The sequence below is a fragment of the Amphiura filiformis genome, chromosome 10 (assembly GCF_039555335.1).
Source record: "Amphiura filiformis chromosome 10, Afil_fr2py, whole genome shotgun sequence".
In the NCBI taxonomy this organism is placed as follows: Eukaryota; Metazoa; Echinodermata; class Ophiuroidea; order Amphilepidida; family Amphiuridae; genus Amphiura; species Amphiura filiformis.
In genome coordinates, this window is record NC_092637.1 from 36261034 (window position 1) to 36278343 (window position 17310).

General features: G+C 37.4%; 1 protein-coding gene across 1 annotated transcript in view; it reads left to right on the top strand.

Annotated features, from left to right (window-relative positions):
• The first annotated feature begins 2054 nt into the window (after positions 1-2054).
• Positions 2055-17310, top strand: part of LOC140162802 (integrin beta-2-like) — a 43779-nt gene continuing 28523 nt past the window's right edge. The window contains exons 1-6 of the mRNA XM_072186107.1: positions 2055-2703; positions 6348-6436; positions 7556-7663; positions 12096-12183; positions 13480-13611; positions 16007-16103. Coding sequence (XP_072042208.1) covers positions 2601-2703; positions 6348-6436; positions 7556-7663; positions 12096-12183; positions 13480-13611; positions 16007-16103 — 617 coding nt within the window. The 5' untranslated portion in view covers positions 2055-2600. The remainder of the gene's footprint in view (positions 2704-6347; positions 6437-7555; positions 7664-12095; positions 12184-13479; positions 13612-16006; positions 16104-17310) is intronic.

Here is a 17310-nt window from a genome sequence, read left to right on the forward strand (position 1 = left end):
GATGCGTTGTTGCGCGCGTATACCCCGATGGTACAACAAAGATTTTCTTTCCTTTTAAATTGCGGAAACGAGTGAAATAGTGAAATAAAATCCATAAAATAGAGCATTTGGAGTTAACAAATCTGGATTTTCTTTCCTTGTATTTATAAAAAACATAACAAAGTAAATACATTTCAAAAAAGCTCAATTTCGCGAAAGAAACCATGTCTAGAGTACACAGCCGCGTTAATCTGTCTAAAACATGAATAGTCACTTCCAAAATGCTTCCAATACCACTTTAAAAGAGCAACGTTCTGCCTGTCAGTTCAGTGGCGTAGCGTGGGTCATCACATTGGGGGGGGCATCGGGTCGGGTCTGATGGGGGGGGCACAAGCCGTTTTAGGCAATTTTCCTATGGGTTTTTAACCAATTCTTTGTATACCTTGATACAGTCAACATATACAAAGAAGTATATTATTAGGCGTAGACGCAATCATCAATGCGGGAAGTATAAAACCATATTCGCCACTCGTGCACTTTTTTGAGTCTACGGCTATTCCGAAAGCAGCCTTGAACCCTGAATGCAGAGGTAAATGGTTGTTACATGGAATTCAAAGTAATTATATAATGAAAAAACACACCGAGAGGACTACGATACTTATTCAGAGCCATTACCTTTGTACTGACAACTTTTTTAAGGCTCGTGAAATTCCAATGAAAAAAAAACCGGCAATTAAGTTCCTGTTAAATTACAAAGTTCCTGTTAAATTACAACTCGGAAAGTTGACGCAACGACTTACATCTACTTACTGAGTAATGCCAACGAACAATTTCTATGAGTGTAGGCCTACAAGCATATAGAGTGCTTCTGATGAAAGCTACATCAATCCAGGCGCCATTATGGAGTTTGAGCAAATAAATTACGGATCCAAGCATAATTATACAGACAAGTAAGACCAATCTATTGTATTGACATATTTACGCTTGTTTCAATTTAATATAGCTTTCATCATGTTCATAAAAAACACTCAGAGCTTTGCAATCAAGTAAAATGAGTCGGATGTCGGGAATATTGATTTGTGAGATATAATCAATAACAGTATTCAACTTCCTTTGTATTTTATTGTTCTGAGCAAAACTAAAACGGCCATATCTCTGGAACCATAAGTCTAATTCTGATGGGGTTTTCAGCAAAATAAAGTTCTGAGTATGGATCATATAAATGAGATTGAAAACTGAATTTTGATTTTGATCGACATCAGACTCATTTTGTTTGATCGCATCACATTATATATGCTTGTGGACGAGGTTTTACGGTATCTCTCATTACTACATTTACTACACAGCAGTCAAGTTAGCTCAATCGATAAGGCGTTCGACTATGGTGCGAGAGGTTGCGGGTTCGAACCCTGGCGGTGCCTAGTACGCTCTCGTGAAAAATTGAGTTAGCTTGATAATTCCCCTGGACAAGGAACTCACTGCTAATTTGTCTCGTTGTAACCCGTACGAAACTCGGGGAGCTGATCCTGGTTGCGAAGGTTATTAATGTGGAATGTCTAGTGTGTGCGCCTTTGAAGCAGCAAAGTCCCTGAATTCTTGTTTAATGGTTTTTGAATGATGTGGGACCGTAGTGGTCAGCGACAACCTGTAAAGTGTGGCTTGTGGATCAACGTCTAGGCGTTGTGCCTGTGCGTAGCGCACTATAATCACTGCGCTTTTTTTTTTTTTACATTTTTGTAAATTCAGAACAATAAGACCACTATGTATATGATACATGTCTCATGTCACATTTACAAACACTATACTGATCTGAAAACAATGGGTCATGAAACGGTCAACAAATCGTGAAGTGTAAGCATGGTAAGTGCTCTCTGGCTACCGAATGTCTGTACCTCTTACAGTACGGAAGTCCTAACATCCACCTGATGCCAATACCAAATGAATTCCACTAAATAATTCCACAACTATTGAGCGCTTACGCATGTCTGAAGGACATAATTTGGGTCACTCCAGGACATTCTACTTTATATTTAGACCATTTACAATAAACTGTATTTACGTGTCAAGAATCAGTATGTAGTGGACTGATGATACTAGGCATACTGGACTCGTTTGAATGCACTGTGAATGCAGATTTTAAATTTGGTTTCAAATATCGAAATTCTAGATTTTGTGACTTCTGTGTGTCTATCTACCGATTGGTATGCCTACTCAAGGATTTTATGGTGGAAATATAAATCCATGTGTTGGTGTTTCACTTGTCTCATAGCTTCTCATCGCAGTATAATCAACGAATATGGCACTTTCATTTTAGAGAATAACCATGATCTTGGAAATAATGTTTACTAAGATTTGAAATTTCGCCACATGCTGTAGCATAGAAGAAGTTCTTTCGGCGCAGTACCTTGTTATTATTATTACGATCGAAACCGTCGCAACAAGAAATACGCACATCAAACAACAAGCGTTTAATTCATAGTCAGGAAATTACAAGCAGGCTAAAAATTCATCAAGCTTCGGAAAGTGGTATAAAACAACTTCATATCATTATCATCGGAGCGCGAATTTTTTGAGCGGACTTGACTTTTAAATAATTATTTTGTTGGTCTACGGGGTGTAAAATGGAGAGAAGTTGTTTGAATACGTTGACTGTATGCCTTTTAGCAGTGACTATTGTGTTGTCTTTAATGTTATTTTCTACGATTGCGGAAGAAAGCCCACTAGGTAAGTACACAACATTAACAATTAACTACCCCCCCTAATTATGGCTATAGCCAATGATATCAAAAATGTGTGTTTTCCTGTTTCCGGATATCCTCGCAGAAAAGAAGAAACACACAAACAAACACCCCACACACAATAAACAAAGAAACAAACAAAATTTACAATCATCATCATTGTCATCATTGTCATCATCATCATCATCATCATCATCTTCATCTTCATCTTCATCTTCATCTTCATCTTCATCTTCATCTTCATCTTTATCTTCATCTTTATCTTTATCTTCATCTTCATCTTCATCGTCATCGTCATCGTCATCGTCATCGACATCGTCATCTAACAACTATATCGATATTTGTCCATGTCACTGTTCAGCTCTAGTTTTGATTATCATGTTTATAAAATAAAATAAATTCGAGGTCCCGTGTTTAAATTTGGTCCAAATTAATGAATGAGTTGTAGGAAAAGAGCATCGCAAGGGAGAACGCATAATCGTTTAAGGGGGATGTCATTTTCTTCGGGAGGATGGGGGGAGCCAATTTTTACAACCCCCTATCGCGGGCTAACTTTTTACGACCCCGCCAAGCGCGATACAAATTTTGATCGTAAATGTAAAGGAGGTACGCATCTTGCATTGTATAACTAAAGATTGTTTTGGTTTTTAAGTTACCCCCCCCCCCCCTATTTTGGTTGTTAAAAATTATAACCCCCCTATTTTTGGTCTCAAAATTCTATGACCCCCAGTATATTCATGACCCCCCTTCCGAAGCAAATGACAGCCCCTAACATGCCTAAGTATTCAAAATACCATAAAGTTACGACGAGTAGAAAATACTCGTATTAACTTGACGACAGTTTGTTTACGAAACTTAAATCTGCATTTGTTTAAGGGCTCTGGTATGAGCGTTTGGACAGTATTTTCTGTTGTGCGTATCAAATAAAATATTCAGTCCGCTACAGTAACTAAAATCAAAACAACACATTCAAATATCAGGTACGCCTTTTCGTGTTAAGGTTAATAAACCTTAAAAGTGACACCAAAACGGATGTTCAAAATAGAACAACTTTTGTAGCGCCTAAATATTTACAAAATACTCATGACAGGAAACATGCGATGCCTTTAATTATGTTGGCCATGAAAACATGTTGAAAAAACACATTATTAACTTAAATCTGGTTAAATGTTGCAAATATAACCATGATTGCAAATATTATGCAAGCAAAAAGCGTCATATTCAGCAGGTGATCAAATTCCCCAATTACCCACAATGCATCTTAGTTATAAATACGCCACGCATAAATTTCATTATGTCACAGATATCTTCTGCCTTGTTGTTACATTCTTAAAGCGATCTACTTATTTTTTAATAGAAACTTGTCAAATTTGACAAGGAAAATTAACCCTAACACTGGACCCTGCTTTTTGGGATCGGAAGTCAAAGAAGATCCGAAAAAGTCAAGGAGAAGAAGAATTTTTAACTTGGCACCCCCGGGATTCGAACCTTTGACCCCTCGCATGCCAAGCACACCATCACGGACCGGTAGCTACACGGGTTATTGCTGCCCGGCCAGCAATTCCGTGCGCATATAACACTTGGGGTGATTGCGTCATCGCAGACCCTGGGATTCATGCATGCGCAGATTTTTTCGTCGCAAGATTTTGTAAGATATTTGGGTGTTAGGGTTAATCAGATGCGGACATAACAGATTGCTCTTCAAAATAAACAGATTTCTCTTAAAAATGAATGGGATATTCTCATCAAAATGACAAGAAACTCATCAAATTTGATAAGATTGTCATTTTGCCTTGTCATTTAAAAAAAAATAATGTTCTTGTCAAAAATGATCAACTTATCAAATTTGAGTAGTTTGTCTGGTCAAAAATTACCAAAAAATGAAATTTGAATAGTTTGACTTGTCAGAGGGGAAACATCAGATTCTTCTTCTCAAAACGAAATGGGTAATTTTGTGAAATATCGAGCTTGCTAATTTAAATAGTTACTTGTTAAAATAAAACGGAAACTGTTCATTTTGATAAGATTGTCGGTTCAAAGTGATAATATACCTTATCAAAATGAACAGTATATCTCGTCAAAAAGAATAATAGGGACTGTCAAATATCAAAACTTTCATAAATATCAATTTTTAATAATTTGCCATTAAATTTGTATTATATTGCGAATTTCAAAAAATTATTTGATATCAGAAGGACATTTCTCGTATTCAGAATGTAATTTGAAGTATCTGATGTGCTCTCAGGTCCCACAAAAATACTGTGCAAACGTTGCTATCCGATCCCTTAAAATTGGAAAACGCTAACTAAATAATGTTAATAGTATAATAAGCAATAAGTTTCTACTATAATAATACAAGAATAAACTTCCTGAAAACCACAGATCAGACCTTTGGCTTTTGACTTCCTCGATTTACACGCGTGCAAGTATTGGAATAGGTAATCCGGATATCCGATAGGTTCAAACGCCAATCCATACATTCTTGTTCAATATATTTCTGATTTCATTTCAAATAGCAAAGTTAAGGTCGTTTTGATTTCATTTAAAATAGCAGGTCTCTTTGGGAAAAAATGTGTATCTTCAATACGAAAGGTCAAAATTTTTAAATGATCATCGGCCTTTTCTCTCCCAGCTATATACACCTAAGTACATTAGATTTATAAAGTTTACTTCGAGGACTGTTAAATATCACAAATATAAAATTTTAATAATTTGCCGTACAATTTGTATTGCTCTCACCGGCAAATTATTAAAATTGTATATATTCGCTGTCACCCAAGGACCCCATATTTTTTTACGAACACATGCTCTGTCACCCAAAGACCCCCTATTTTTCCATTTGATCTGTCACCCAAAGACCCTTACAAGTTCAATTTGAACAGCAACTTGCATTTTTCAATGATTTTGTTACTTATTTTGAAAAAACAATGAAATTTGAAGCCATTTAGAACGAGAAATTCGATTTTCGAGGTTTTTGTGGCGCTGTTTCGGCTCTCACCCAAAGATTCCATTTAAAAAAGGTCATGTTCTCACCCAATGACCCCATATTTTTTTTTTACATTTTGTTCTCACCGAATGCCAAAAATCATGCTCTCACCCAATGACCCCATATTTTTTACATTTTGCTCTCACCGAATGCCCCTTAGTGCGAAAGTGCCAGCCCTACACCTATATCCATTTCATATTGAAGTGTCCCCCCGGGATCAAAAGCACATCCCTCGTATCGCGTATTTAGAATACAATTCGATATTTCTGATGTGCTGTCTTGTCCCAGAAAAATACTGTCCAAACGTTGCTATCCGAGCCCCTAAAGAGGAAGCCCCGCTAGAGCAGTTCTTCTGGGGTGAAATAAACCTGCCTGGTAATCAAATTAATCAGTGACAAGATTATCTCTGAATTTGACAGGTGCTAATTAATGCAATAACATTAAAACATCAATTAGCACCTCGTTTAATTCAGAGATAACCTTGTCACTGATTAATTTGATAACCATGCAGGTTTAGTTCACCCCAGAAGAACTACTGCTCTCAGTGCTCTGGCGGGGCTTCCTCTTTAAAACATATACGCTAAAAATAATCACTATTGATTTCCTCGCAATTTTCTTCCATTTTTAAACGGAACCACTTGCAGATTCAACGTGGAATATATGCGTAGGTGCGAAACATTGCAGCGAGTGCATAGAGAGACATAGTACTTGTGCCTGGTGTCTAGATAGTAGGGTAGGTATCAGCAAGTAAATCACTATTTTCTTTCAAATTGTCTTTTTCGATGTCCTTTTTTTTTATCAGAAATTTATTATTATGTAGATATAATTTGATCAACCAATGTTGAATAAAACAGACGAGTCCAAGTCAGGGCCTTGTTTATAAAATACAGGTAAATTATAAGTACAGATGCAGCGACGGTGTTTTGGGCAGGGGAATTCAATAAAGCTGGGTGTTCAAAATTTCCCACCCACCACGCCCAAATTTTAATAGTATTAATAATCTCTATGCTAAAAATGTCTTTTTATGGGAGGTGAAAAGATATTTGCGATAATGGAAAGGTGGAAGTATACGTGAATATCGATTGTATAGAAATATTTCAATAGATTACAGAATCAAAATAATCCTGTTGGTGGGACGGACAAAAAAGACGACACTGAACGCCTGGTGTGAATTCGGTGCCATTCAAGAGTATGGTTATAGGACATCACGTGACATCGACCGTTTTCTATGGCTGGCTTGCGAGCATGCAGTGGGCACAATAAAAGAGAAACCAAGTTTTGGAAAAACGGAATTTTGTTTGTTTGTTTGTTTGTTTGTTTAAACGGTCGCTCCGTGTGGAGACACGCTTGGGTCCTGATGGGACCAGGCTCAAACAAAATGCTCAAGCCAGGCTAAAAAGCCTATATAAGCATGCTGGCCTGAATGGAAAAAGAAGTGAGAAACAGATTTGAAGACAAAGAACAAGGAAAAGAAGGCCACTCCCAACAATCAAGTTAACAATTTTACTGTCAGCCTTTGGGTCAAGACAAAGGAAGTGCTTAATCCAATTTCAACTGCCACTGAGGCTACATTTTCGATTTAAAAAAAGCAACAGGTTTCTCGGCCGACAAATTGGCTTATAAATCTTAATTTTGCTTCTCGAATCGATAAACCTGGTTTCTCGATGAGAACTACATTAACAAAAACGTAGCTTCTTAAATCAAAAAACTTGGTTTTCCGAATCGAAAAACCAAGTTTTACATCGAAAAACATGGTTTGTTGCCAAAAACAGGTTTCGCTCTTTCATTGTGCAAAATATGTGCAATACTCGCCCATGTACCTAATTCTGTCTAATATATCCTCCTTATACAGAGCTTTAGAGGAAGTAATGACAGCCAGTGTGATACCTATGATAATCTCTATTCAAGGGGCTTATGTGCAAATATAACGTTTCCTGAAAACAGTATACTCTTGAAAGAGGTAAGTGAAAGAATTGTGACTCGATCAAGTGAAATACTGACAATAGTTTGATTCAAGTTTTTCGTTTTCGTTTTGGTTTTTGTAACGTAATAATTCCATTCAATGTGATTTGCAGCTTACGTAATACACGTCAACATTTTTGTGTGTTCTATTCATAATTACAAAAACATCCTTCTTGATATCATTACTTATCTAGTCAACAAGTTGTAAAGGACCCACTTCAAACAATATCCCGGAATTTTACTTCACGTAACCTCCAAAAACTTATGCTATTGCATTGAACGAAAAGTAATGCTAGGATTATCATTATTTCTGACAAGGGCAACAACGGTCACACATTCTAATCGATAGGCCCTGATAGAAAAAAACAACAGTATAGACGAATCCAATTTCACGCATTCCTACACCTCAATGGCAGCCATACTCGGGTATATCCCACCTAAAATATGAAATGATGCGTCCTTGGCGGGGATTTTAAACTGCATTTCATCAATCGTGTTACACGTAGTAGACAATAGAATGATGAAAGTTTACAACACAATACAACATAACATCGATTTTAAGCGGCTTTAATCCACCCAATTGGGTAGTCACAATACCAGTTTGGTGGGCCGGGAACCCAGTCATGGCCGACTAAATTCTGACCATCACTTGGCTCTTTGGATTCGTCTATATGAAGTTACAGTTTGACTGACAGCAGTTTGAGTATCTCCTTCATGCAATAGAGAGATTGCGATTTTCCAAACGTAGACGTAGGACGTACGTTTTTACGTACGTTAACACGTACGTTTTTACGTAGCTATGTATTGCAGTGAGGCCACATACTTTACCAACGCTCGTGTTGTGGCGCTATGTCCTATAGTCAGTCATCTGGTGATTTGTTTTGCATGAAATCAGCCCGGGGTAGTCGGTGGGGTCAGGGATCAATAAAGGGATCTTAATCCTCTCTACGTCATACATAAATTCGCCCAGTCTCATTTCCCTAATATTAAATTTAAAAAAATGGAATTTCAGTTCGGCACAGGTGGGCCTCGAACCCACGCCGCTGCTACATACAGAATACAGAAGTCCAGCGCACTAATCCACTGGACCACATGACAGTTCGGTAACCATATTGAATTTTAAACATATAGGCTATAGGCAACTCCAACATTGATCGGGTATAGACCACTTGACATGTGACGTCATTGCCCGGCAGTATGCGCGCGAATTATGACAATTTCCATTGTTCTTTGCCCTGCAGTGTGCGTACGCATCGTAGTTTGTTTAGGGCACGTGCATTTCAAATCGCCCACCATATTTCATATACGCTGGCGAAGTTACGTAATAATCGGATTAACTACCATAGCAATAGGTGAAAACAATTTTTGAATATACCGCGCAGCACTGATACGTTCACTCGGTACCTCTTCATTGAACCATATCATGCTGATTACTTGCACCTGTAAGATTAGTATCTTTGAAAAGACCAGTATTGTATTCAATCTATGATTGCAGACATACACAGGTGATGAGTGTAACCTGCTTGTAGTGCAGCGCGATATGTACAAAATTGTTTTCACCTATTGCTATGGTAATTAATCCGATTAATTACGTAACTTCGCCAGCGTATAGTACAAGAAAGCCATTGAACAGTGTAGCGGTTTGTTTGAGCATATCGACAGACGAGTCCCTCGCCTTTGTTGATAAACAATGATTTCATATTAGCATAATGACAGTACTCATCAGTTAATAGCCACTTGGTGAATAGATGGGCATTATGAGCTGTCAAAGAGATGTCTTATGCAGCTGCCAATCACGATAGAGGCTTGAAAACATTTTGTTATAAACCCAAAAGTGATATAAGGACAAAACTGTGCATGTTGGTACTTGATTGTTTGGATTCTTATATGATGAAAATCCCTTGTAGTAGTATTTTTTATGTGTAGTGTATATTGTTTATAAATTATACAGCTTTTCAATTTTGGGCATTAATGCTCTGTTGCACTGTTTTCATCAACCTATTTTATCGTAGTGCATTTCTTATGTGTGTGAGCCGAAATGTCGTGGTAGATTGCAATCATGCTTTTGTTGAACTGTACTCCGCCATAACTACGGTGAAGGACACCGATTCAATTCCTTTGTTTGGAGCCAACCAATAAAAGAATGCAGGGCCTCTATAAGTTAAGAAGTGACGTAATAATCGCAATAGATGAATACAATGTTTGAATAGATCGCCCAACCATGCCAACACAAGCAGATTACACTAATCACCTGTGTATGTCTGCAAACATAGATTGAATACAATACAGCTCTTTTCAAAAATACTAATCTTATAGGTGCGAGTGAACCGTTGCCTTGCCAGAGGTCTATACTTTGAATTTGTGTGTAAATAAATAAATAAATAAATAAATACATAAATAAATAAATAAATAAATAAATAAATAAATAAATAAATAAATAAATAAATAAATAAATAACCGATCAGGAATTGTGCATATTTGAACGTGTTCCTAATGTTCCTAAAATATCTGAGCCAAACTTTCCTTGCCCTCCCCCACCCAACTTTCGACCTGCAAAAAAAATGCTTGCCCCCCCCCCCCCCTTTGACCTGCCAACCAATCTTTGGACCCCCCACCCCTATAATACTTCACCACCTCGGGGATACACAAAGTTATTGCACCACCCCTCAGCTGTACAAAAAACACATGGTATTTTGACTATAACATTCGCAGAGAAACACTCGTTCTCTACGTTTCCTTTACCTAGACTCGAGGTAAAATCAGCCTATTTCCACGTGGAACCACGGTGGAACGTACGTTTTAATGCTACGTTGAGTCCAAAATGTCAAATCGCAAGGTAATTTTTTATACGCAAAGTATCACACACATTTCAATAGACAATCTCTGCGTATGAATATTGCGTTTAAATTTAGTCCATTTTTAACACATCGCTGTACCTTTATTATAATGATTTGTTACAAACAAAAGGATCATAATAATAATTAGACTTTCCTTCGTATGTTCATTATCCTTGACTGTCTTTAACATATTGTGAAATGGACAAATTTTGTGCATTTTCAACGATGTATCTACGTCGATTTCGCACGTGGAATATCTTCAAAAATAGCTAAATACGTGACCTCGCTTCGATACAGGAGAGTGGTTTTGAATAGATCAACGTACGTCCGATGTCTACGTTTGGAAATCGCAACCTCTCTAATATCAGTATGATCACTGGCCGTACTGTGAATGGAATTATATACCACAGGTTGCAAAAACTTACGAAAAAGCACCGATTGATTTTTCTCTGTCTGCGAGTTACAAATTGTAAATGAAGACCGTGGCACTTAAGTTGTTTTGAGATACGAGATAATTAATCTTTCATAATTATACTTATGTTCTGATTATTTAAATATGCAATTTTTTCAACCATAACGCGGCTTGCTTATGTCTTAGTTTGATGGCATTAATTGTTAATGAATTAATCTAATTTAAAAGTGCTTTACCGTAATGTAAACATCCGAAAGTTGACTTTTCACAATTTCAGGCCATTGTGCCCATTTTAGGTGATAAAGTTAATATTGTTTCCTTTAATATGAGTTCAAGGGGAGAGCACTATGCTGTAATCTGAATGGTTTTGATATCGTGGTATATTTCACTTATATTCAATGTGCAATGTAGGATAGGTCCACAATAATCTCCCTTACCGTAAGGGTTCACTTACAATAAGCGACACACTTAGGTGAAATCCTGAACGATTGCTTAAAATTGTCATTGATGTAGAATATTAGTATGGCTTGCTTTAAAAAGGTATTACTATATTATGAATGAATTGGCTCAAAAAGAAACTCAATATTCATTTGAAAGGGTTTTTTTTCCTGAAGTGAGAAGAACAATAAGTACTAGAACGGTTGTAATTACAGATTTACGGACAGGATTTATAGAAGTAGTTAAGTACATTATGTTCCATTACATTTATGTTAAGGATTCCGTTATGTTTTGCATGATTCAAGGGTAGACGAGGTATTGTTGGTCGAATCAGCCAAAAGAAAGTTCGATTTTTATTATCTAAATCTGAAAAATAACACTTTGATGTTTTGCAAAAGTTCATTCTACAAATCATATACTTTGAAAACTTGCTTGATTTATTATTGTTAATGCGTTTTACAAAAGTGTTATTGTTTTAGCCCCCCCCTTTACAACATAATAAAAGTATATCTGTAATATTTGAACTCGCTATGAAATGATCAATGCATTTTTTGCCAAAGCTCACAAATTAACATTCACAAGATGCTGCGAACTACCAAATCGCAACAGTTAAAAATAGTAGCTAACCTTAAGGGCAATCGTTCCAAACAATTTTGATACAAAAAAGGAAATAACGTTCATGTGCAATATGAGAAACACAGTTGTTGTGTTTGATAACTAGTGCTCTATTCATTATTCTATAGAATACTACATTAAGCGATGCTGACGATTCAATTGATGGACACGCTGTACAGGTTACACCACAAAAAGTAGCAGTCAAACTTCGAATTGGTAAGTCCATTTTTCGGTACAATTCTGATTTACCCTGTGCACCCTGTGTTTTAGGAACAATTCTGGTTTACCCTGCGCACCTTGTGTTTTAGGAACAATTCTGGTTTACCCTGCGCACCCTGTGTTTTAGGTACAATTCTGGATTACCCTGCGCACCCGGTGTTTTAGGAACAATTCTGGTTTACCCTGCGCACCCTGTATTTTAGGGTTAGGGTTAGGATTAGGGTTAAGGTTAGGGTTAGGGTTATGGTTAGGGTTATGGTTATACCAGAATTATTCCAATCTCTCTATTACTGATTGCAGTGCTAGTGGTAATAGACGCCTGCATACGTAGTTAAAGCCATATTATAAAATTTCTCTAAAATAGATTAGTATTTATTTTCCATAAAATGTTAGCTTTTACTGTCAGATATGTCCCCTTTAATTTTGAGCCGAACAAGTGAGGTAAAGCATAGAAAATGGGAATTTACTACTAGCGCCCATGCATGTTACTCCCGCGGTTGTAATACGGTACGATCCTCGGGGTGTGTGTGTATGTGTATCCCGCACGCCGTGTACGTACTGTGCATACGTGTTCGACTAATATTCCATCGTAATAATAAAACGCCGGTTCCATCGTTTTATTCAAAATCTCGGATTTTGACAAAACTACAGCACCTAAAGTCTTGATTTTTGCAGAGTATCTTTATTTACTAAAGTACATTACAATCGTGTAAAAACCAGAATTAAAAAAAAATCGAGGGCGGTCTCCTCAGCAAATGTTATAATATGGCTTTAATGATAAATAGGAATGAAGATGAAAAAAAAAGATGACGATGAAGAAGAATGTCAAGATGAGAATCAAGACAGATGCGGAGATAGAGATATAGATGGATGTGGAGATGGAGGCGGAGATGGACATGAAGATGGAATATGACACGAAGATGTAGATGGAGATGAAGATGAAAATGAAGGTGGATGTAGAGATGGAGTTGGAGGTGGAGATGGACATGGACAGGATGGAGAATGAGATGGAGATGAAGGTGGATGTAGATGTAGATGTAGATGTAGATGAAGATGAAGTTGGATGTGGAAATGGAGTTGGAGATGGACATGGACAGGAGGATGGAGACATAAAGATGAAGATATGAAAATAAATGAAGGTGCAGGTGGAGATGGAGATAGAAATGAATTGAGATTGATCCCAAGCGCTCGGATAATGTAAATATAATGTTGTAAAATATGTCAATGGTTCACACGTAAAGTTTGATTTGTCTTTTCCAATTCACCCCTTATTACTTTATATATTTCACACAGGGCAGTCTATGACATTCCGAGTATCGATCAGGCAAGCTGCAGATTATCCCCTCGACTTATACTACCTAATGGACCTAAGCAAATCTCTTAGTGATGACTTAGAGAGTCTACACACTTTGGGAAGAGCACTAGGTGAGCAAATGTTTATTGTCCATGAACCCCAATACCAATGTATTGCTTATCATTCTGAAGGCAAGTTTGGGGCGAAAATGCAACCTCTGAGACATCTAAGGACCCAATACAGGTAGTATCACGTGATAATAAACACATTCTGTCTTATGGAGTATAGAATCAGAATCATATGTTAACAATACGGGGGAATATTCTTGTTTCATTCTAAATATAGATTACTGTAGGCTACTTTGAGGGAAGGAGACACACTACACTGGCCAAATAAATTGCTAAAAAGAAATTTCTACAAACTGTAAATTGAACATTGATCCAGTATCCAGTCGATTTTACATGCCCTACTAGATGGAAATATTCTTTGCAGGAAACAAGTAAGATCAGGCGACTCAATGTAACAATGTGATGGAAGGGGTCACATGTGGTGACATTATCCGCGTATTCCAGTGTTTATGACGGCGGAATAATAACGCGCTAGAATAGCGTCGAAGAAACTATAGTCTACAAAATGTCCCGATACCTTTTTAATGGTCTCTAAATGGTTTAAGCCTTGGAATACGCGCATAATGTCACCACATGTGACCCCTTCCATCACATTGACTAGCCTGATCTTACTTGTTCCTACAAAGAATTTTGCCATCATTGACTCCGAAGACAATATGGTGCCATTTAGTACATAATGTGAAATCGACAGGATATGTACGTTAAAACTTACAGTTTACCGATGATTTTTTTAAAAAGATATTGCAACTTGAATACTTTAAGCCAATAACAATAATTATAAGTACATTTTCCTTGTAAAATGTCGCGACATAGGGTTTCACAAGCTACAATTAAAGCGAAATGGAATCCAAAAGGCCCTATGTCACATGATCGATAACGCAAAATAACGAAACATTTTAATAAAACCTAAGAAAAGACAAGAATATTGTAAAAAAACACAAAAATGCACACCATTCTCTAAAATAACGGAAAATATCAGTAGATATTCTAAGGTAACACTGAATTTCAGGAGATATTCTAAAATATTTTTTTAAAAGGATACTTTGCGTTATCGATCAAGTGACATAGGGCTTTCCAAAATGGCTCCAAGCATCAAAATGAATGGTACTCAAAATGTGTCATGTAAAAGCGTGCTCCATTAATATGCAGCATTGGATCTTCTTGAAATCACCTCAGTTTATTACTTATGACCTTTAAAATACTAACCTACAAATTAGATTGACAATACTGCATGTTGGTGAAGTAGTCTGGCCCATAACCAGAAATGATGGGGATACGGTCCAGTGCTACAGTAAACAGATCGGTACGATATCCTCATCTGGAGGAGAAGTTTTACCCATCATGCACTGCATGCTGTCGAACGTTTGGTGGTTTTACACAGAATTCAATGGGAATATAAGAAAATGACAATGTTTGGACAAATTTTTAGCAAAACTTCATTCAGGATTATTCGACTGACAGTTGCCTTATTTTGTGCAATTCCGGAACAACGATGACTTTTCCACTATAGAAATGTTTGCAAACAATTATGAGACAAGACCGTATTGACACGGAGGTATACAAAATGGGACAACATTCTGTCTCTTTCAGATTTTTGTCACTTTGGATTACTATCTGTACCAAGGAAGAGAAAAAGTTTACCTTAAATTTGTGGAAAATAACCAAATAACCAAATTATATTTTGTGTGCTACAATAAATGGGTAATTCACGGGTTGTGCATATTCCGGGGCCAATCAAAAGTGGTTAGTAAGCATTGTCTTCTAAGACAATGTTTACTCAATTAAAGTTGGTCACCATCGGTGATAAAAAAATAAGGCTTGAACGGATGGTCGTTTCGGAAACATTGTCGTCGCAGATGCGACCTATTTGGTCGCAAACCATGGCAACGTATAGTCAAACATTTGTGTACACGATACATCCATATCAAAATGATGCACTTGTCGGCTGCTACATGTGTCTCATTTTATATAATAGCTGGGAATAAATACCAGACTCATCTCAAGTGAAGATCACTTCAAATCATCCCAAGTCACATGGTTTAGAATGTTCTCTGTATTCATATAATTCTCTTCAAAGTTATTTTTCTCTTAGAAACAATATATGTGAATGCATTTGTAACTCCGATGGACAAATTTGGAATACAAACTGCTCTTTACCTAGCTGGTGGGTTTACAACCCCCCCCCCCTCCGAGCTAGGTACTGTTTTGCTATCCGATTCTTCTTTCTTCCTCTTCTTCTGCAACAGACTTCAAAATGCTTCTCCTCCTACATGGTACACCCTACAATTACGTAACTTGCACATATGTATCGGCTATATCCAGTGCCCATAGGGTGCAAACAGAATTGGGATCAAAGGTCATTAAAGGGGCATTTTCGGTATATTTGTTTTATTTCTAGTGCGACGGTTAAGACGACTAACAAGTGACTTACGGCTGGGGTTTGGGGCATTTGTCGACAAAACTATACTACCGTTTGTCTTACTGGACCAAACCACGTGAGTTGTAGCGTATGATATTAATGAAATGTAAAGTATTATTGACATGATTGAATAAATCTATTTGAGAGCACAAATACCACCATGATAACCACAGTGCGTAGCCTCCAGTAAACCATGGAAACTGGTGAAATGGGGAGATGAATCATTCACTCATGCTTCTGTCACACTACACCGAATAGGTCTTCCGTACAAGAAACGGATGGTATTTTAGTAAATCCGTTGTTGTTCGTCAATGATCGTTTTATGTTCTTTTTATGTCCTGCTATCATCCGCCAAATGCGTTTCGTGTTAGGTGATGTTCGTTAAGTCCGTCGGCATGCACAAAACTTGAAACGGAGTGTACCGAATACATATGTTCGGTATTTATCCGATGTGTGTTCGTATGGTGCTGAATATTGCCGGAGTTTGTTCGCTCTCCTTTCGTTAATGTTCGTTCTTTGTTCGTTGCACTCGGCCCATGTTCGTTGCAAATACGTTCCTGTGAGGCCTTCACCACCGGATAGCATATTTTTGCATTCGGTGATGTACGTTGACCCAGACCGTGTTAGTGTCACACTACACCGGATCGGTCTTCCGTATAAGAAACGGATGGTATTTTAGCAAATCCGTTAGTGTTCGTCAATGTTCGTTTTATGTTCTTCATATGTCCTGCTATTATCCGCCAAATGCGTTTCGTGTTAGGTGATGATTGTTTAGTCCGTCGACAATACGTTTCAAGTTTTGTGCATGCACAAAACTTGAAACGGAGTGTGCCGAATACACATGTTCGGAAGTTGTCCGATGTGTGTTCGTACAGTTCTGGGTTTGTTCGTTATTCTTTCGTTTATATACCGCAGGTGTTTGCAAGGTTTCGCAGGCGCTTGTGCCGGATGTAGGCCTATGGCGAACATGTGCATCAATCATGGGGGGGGGGTTCTGAAGGATGTGTGACGCAACATCATATTTCCCCAGTACTTTAGTGACTGACAAGTAGAAAAAAGGGGAAAGGAGAGAAAAAGAAAAGAAAGTGAGAAAAATTGAAGAGAGAAGAGAAGAAAAAAGTTAAATTGCACGTAATTTTGTAGGCCTATACATGTAAGTAGTATTGAGCATGTTGAGGGAGGGGCACTTTCTGAAGGGTAGAGGACGCAATATCAAATTCCTACCAGTTTTAGTGATTGACAAGAAAGAAAAAAGAAGAGAAAACATGGAAAAGGTTAAATTG